The sequence below is a fragment of the Musa acuminata genome, chromosome BXJ1-10, assembly GCF_036884655.1.
Source record: "Musa acuminata AAA Group cultivar baxijiao chromosome BXJ1-10, Cavendish_Baxijiao_AAA, whole genome shotgun sequence".
In the NCBI taxonomy this organism is placed as follows: Eukaryota; Viridiplantae; Streptophyta; class Magnoliopsida; order Zingiberales; family Musaceae; genus Musa; species Musa acuminata.
The window spans coordinates 14,365,001-14,370,000 of record NC_088336.1 but is presented as its reverse complement, the minus strand read 5'-3'; the positions used below and the strand labels follow the sequence as shown (position 1 = coordinate 14,370,000).

The window sequence follows — 5,000 nt, the reverse complement described above, 5'->3', positions numbered from 1 at the left end:
GCACGACGCAGGCAGGCCGCGCAGGCGTGGTCTCGGGTGGCGTAAAGCCGGAGAGCCGAGGAGCACGACGCAGGCGAGCAGGCCGCGCAGGCGTGGTCTCGGGTGGCGTAAAGCCGAAGAGCCGAGGAGCACGACGCAGGCGGGCAGGCCGCGCAGGCGTGGTCTCGGGTGGCGTAAAGCCGAAGAGCCGAGGAGCACGACGCAGGCAGGCCGCGCAGGCGTGGTCTCGGGTGGCGTAAAGCCGGAGAGCCGAGGAGCACGACGCAGGTGGGCAGGCCGCGCAGGCGTGGTCTCGGGTGGCGTAAAGCCGAAGAGCCGAGGAGCACGACGCAGGCGGGCAGGCCGCGCAGGCGTGGTCTCGGGTGGCGTAAAGCCGGAGAGCCGAGGAGCACGACGCACGCGGCCTGAGCACGACGCAGGCGGGCAGGCCGCGCAGGCGTGGTCTCGGGTGGCGTAAAGCCGAAGAGCCGAGGAGCACGACGCAGGCGGGCAGGCCGCGTAGGAGTGGTCTCGGGTGGCGTAAAGCCGGAGAGCCGAGGAGCACGACGCAGGCGGGCAGGCCGCGCAGGCGTGGTCTCGGGTGGCGTAAAGCCGGAGAACCGAGGAGCACGACGCAGGCGGGTAGGTCGCGCAGGCGTGGTCTCGGGTGGCGTAAAGCCGGAGAGCCGAGGAGCACGACGCAGGCGGGTAGGCCGCGCAGGCGTGGTCTCGGGTGGCGTAAAGCCGGAGAGCCGAGGAGCACGACGCAGGCGGGCAGGCCGCGCAGGCGTGGTCTCGGGTGGCGTAAAGCCGGAGAACCGAGGAGCACGACGCAGGCGGGTAGGCCGCGCAGGCGTGGTCTCGGGTGGCGTAAAGCCGAGGGCCGAGGAGCACAACGCAGGCGGGGTGACCGCGCAGGTGTGTCTCGGGTGGCGTGAAGCCAAAGGGGGTGTCCTCGAGCATTAAGCGACCGAGGAGGCCTCGGGCATTATGCGACCGAGGTGGCGGCCTCGGGCATTACGCGACCGAGGTGGTGGACTCGGCAAGCATGGAGCCGAGGCACTCGGCGCAGGCAGGCTGCGGCCGAGGGACGTAACCCAGGTGGGCAAGGCGATGGATATGGCCGAGGAGTTCGGCGCGGCCAGGCTGGCCGCACAGACGTATCTCGGGGTTTATGGAGCCGAGGGGCACGACGCAGGCGTACTAGCGGCACTGGTCTGTCTCGGGAACATGGAGCCAAGGAGCACGACGCAGGCGGTCTGGTCGCGCAGGTGTGTCTCGGGGATGATGGAAGCGAGGAGCACGATGCCGGCGGGCAGGCCGCGCAGGTGTGGTCTCGGTCATCATGCTGTCGAGGAGCACGACGCAGGCGAGCAGACCACGCAGGCGTGGTCGCGAGGGCCATGCGGCCGAGTAGCACGATCAGGCGGGCAGGACACGAGGATGTGGCCTCGGGCACCACGCGGCCGAGGAACACGACAGGCGGTCGGGCCGCGCCGAGGTGGGTCTCGGCAGAGATTGGCCGAGGTGCTCGGTGCAGGCAGGCTACGACCGAGGGACACCGCTCAGGCGGGCAGTTTGCGCTGAGGTGGGATTTCGGCAGAGAGTTGCCGAGGTGCTCGGTGTTGGCAGGCTGCGACCGAGGTGGTGGGCTTGGCAAGCATGGAGCTGAGGGGTTCGGCGCAGGTAAGCCGCGGCCGAGGGGCGTGAACCAGGTGGATAGGGCCATGGAGTTCGGCGCGGGAGAGACGTGTCTCGGGGTTTATGGAGCCGAGGGGCACGACGCGGGCGTATTGGCGGCACTAGTGTGTCTCGGGAACATGGGGCCAAGGAGCACGACGCAGGCGGGGTGACCACGCAGGCGTGGTCGCGAGGGTCATGCGACCGAGTAACACGATCAGGCGGGCAGGACGCGAGGACGTGGCCTCGGGCACCACGCGGCCGAGGAACACGACAGGCGGTCGGGCCGCGCCGAGGTGGATCTCGGCAGTGATTGGCTGAGGTGCTCGGTGTAGGCGGATAGACCGCGCATGGGGCCGAGGCAGCGTGCAGCGTGTTGGTTGCGCATGTGGCCGAGTGGCCGAGGCAGCGAGGCTGCGTGCTGGCTGCGCACGAGGCCGAGTGGCCGAGGCAGCGTGTTGGCTGCGCATGTGGCCAAGTGGCCGAGGCAGCGATGCTGCTTGCCGGCTGCGCAGGAGGCCGAGTGGCCGAGGCAGCGTGTTGGCTGCGCGTGGGGCCGAGTGGCCGAGGCAGCGAGGCTGCGTGCTGGCTGCGCATGAGGCCGAGTGGCCGAGGCAGCGTGGCAGCGTGTTGGCTGCGCATGTGGCCGAGGCAGCGATGCTGCTTGCCGGCTGCGCATGAGGCCGAGTGGCCGAGGCAGCGAGGCTGCTTGCTGGCTGCGCACGAGGCCGAGTGGCCGAGGCAGTGAAGCAACGTGTTGGCTGCGCATGGGGCCGAGTGGCCGAGGCAGCGAGGCAGCGTGTTGGCTGCGCATGTGGCCGAGTGGCCGAGGCAGCGATGCTGCTTGCCGGCTGCGCATGAGGCCGAGTGGCCGAGGCCGCGAGGCAGCGTGTTGGCGGCGCATGAGGCCGAGTGGCCGAGGCAGCGAGGCAGCGTGTTGGCTGCGCATGGGGCCGAGTGGCCGAGGCAGCGAGGCTGCGTGCTGGCTGCGCATGAGGCCGAGTGGCCGAGGCAGCGAGGCTGCTTGCTGGCTGCGCACGAGGCCGAGTGGCCGAGGCAGCGAGGCTTCGTGCTGGCTGCGCATGAGGCCGAGTGGCCGAGGCAGCGAGGCTGCTTGCTGGCTGCGCACGAGGCCGAGTGGCCGAGGCAGTGAAGCAGCGTGTTGGCTGCGCGTGGGGCCGAGTGGCCGAGGCAGCGAGGCTACGTGCTGGCTGCGCATGAGGCCGAGTGGCCGAGGCAGCGTGGCAGCGTGTTGGCTGCGCATGTGGCCGAGGCAGCGATGCTGCTTGCCGGCTGCGCATGAGGCCGAGTGGCCGAGGCAGCGAGGCTGCTTGCTGGCTGCGCACGAGGCCGAGTGGCCGAGGCAGTGAAGCAGCGTGTTGGCTGCGCATGGGGCCGAGTGGCCGAGGCAGCGAGGCAGCGTGTTGGCGCATGCGGCCGAGTGGCCGAGGCAGCGAGGCTGCGTGCTGGCTGCGCATGAGGCCGAGTGGCCGAGGCAGCGAGGCTGCTTGCTGGCTGCGCACGAGGCCGAGTGGCCGAGGCAGCGAGGCTGCGTGCTGGCTGCGCATGAGGCCGAGTGGCCAAGGCAGCGAGGCTGTTTGCTGGCTGCGCACGAGGCCGAGGAGCCGAGGCAGCGAGGCAGCAAGGCAGTAAGGCAGCAAGGCAGCGTGCTGGCTGCGCATGAGGCCGAGTGGCCAAGGCAGCGAGGCTGCTTGCTGGCTGCGCGTGAGGCCGAGTGGCCAAGGCAGCGAGGCTGCTTGCTGGCTGCGTGTGAGGCCGAGGAGCCGAGGCAGCGAGGCAGCAAGGCAGCGTGCTATTTGCTGCGCATGAGGCTGAGGAGCCGAGGCGGCGTAGTGCTTGCTGCGCATGGGGCCGAGGCCGAGGCAGCGCAGTGCTTGCTGCGCAAGGGGCCGAGTGGCCGAGGCAGCGAGCTGCTGGCCGCGCATGAGGCCGAGTGGCCGAGGCAGCGTGCTGGCTGCGCATGAGGCCGATCGATCCCGAGGTAAGTGGGGAGCACGCTTGAGTCTGTCGGATAATACCTCGACATTCGGGGGCCGCCCGTTCCGCGTTCTTGGCAACAAGAGCAGTGTACCGCGCGGTCTCTGACATCTTCATCCGCCAGTAGTAGGTTAAGGCAGCCGGGAGGGCGCCCAGCATGAGAGTTGTGCACCAGATGTAGTCGGCCTCCGGGACGGTGGAGCCGGTGCGGTCGTCCCTGTAGGCCGGATAGTCGAAGCGCTCCTTGAAGGCGGCGGAGATGATGATGGAGACGATTCCACCTGTGAGGATGCCGAAGCCTTGCGTAGTGAAAACGACTGCGATGAAGGCATCACGGGTCTTCTTGTAGGCGTACTCCAACATGATGGTGGCGGAGAGCAGGTAATCGCCGCCGATACCAAAGCCGAGCCAGAAGCGGAAGAGGCAGAGGGTGGCCATGACGCCCTTGGCGGTGTGACCGAGGGAGAGGCCGATCGCGATGGAGCAGATGACCAGGAGCATGAGCGTCATGCCATACACCTTCTTGCGGCCGAGCTTGTCGCCGAGCCACCCGAAGAAGAGCTGGCCAGAGAGAGCACCACAGAAGGCCACGCCGGTGATGGCAGCGGACATGTTGGGCGGGAGCGTCCCGGGCGATTTCGAGTTGGGGTCGAAGGAATAGATGCGGCCAAGGAGCTTCGTGACGAGGGAGATGCAGAAGAGATCGTAGGCGTCGGTGAAGAAGCCGATGCCAGCAATGACGGTGGCCGTGAAGTGATACCACCGCGTCTTTGCAAGGTCGAGTGCCCCGAGCACTTGGAGCTGACCTCCGGCCGTCGTTGCAGCGTACTTTCCTCTGCTTGTGCAACCGCTCTATAAGAAGAGGAGGAGAAGAGGGAGACCAGAGCTTGGTCGCAGGAAGGAGAAGTCGAGCAGGGAGGTCTAGAGGAGAAGGCGAGGTAGGCTCTGAGAACTACGGGAGGGGCCGAGGCGCCGAGGTCGCGCAAAGATCTCGGATGTAGCCGAGGAGCCGAGGAACTGAGGCACGCGGGTTGGCTGCGCGTATGGGACCGAGGAGGCGAGGCGCGCAGGCTGGCCGCGCGCGTGGGGCCGAGGCGCCGAGGCGCGCAGGCTGGTCGCGTGCGTGGGGCCGACGCGCTGGGACCGGGGAGCCGAGGCGCATGGGGCCGAGTCGCGCGCGGGTTGGCCGACGCGAGCGGGCTGGTCGCGCGCGCGGGACCGAGGTGACGAGGCGCGCGGGCTCGTCGCGCGCGTGGGGCCGACGCGGGCGGGTTGGCCGATGCGTGCGGGCTGGTCGCGCGCGTGGGGCCGAAGCGCTCGGGCTGGCCGCGCGCGTTGGGCCG

General features: G+C 69.4%; 1 protein-coding gene across 1 annotated transcript in view; it reads right to left on the bottom strand.

Annotated features, from left to right (window-relative positions):
- The window catches only part of LOC103974160 (probable inorganic phosphate transporter 1-4), an 8,753-nt gene that overhangs the window by 3,359 nt on the left and 394 nt on the right, over positions 1 to 5,000 (bottom strand). Inside the window, exon 2 of the mRNA XM_065085630.1 lies at positions 3,699 to 4,509. Coding sequence (XP_064941702.1) covers positions 3,699 to 4,509 — 811 coding nt within the window. The remainder of the gene's footprint in view (positions 1 to 3,698; positions 4,510 to 5,000) is intronic.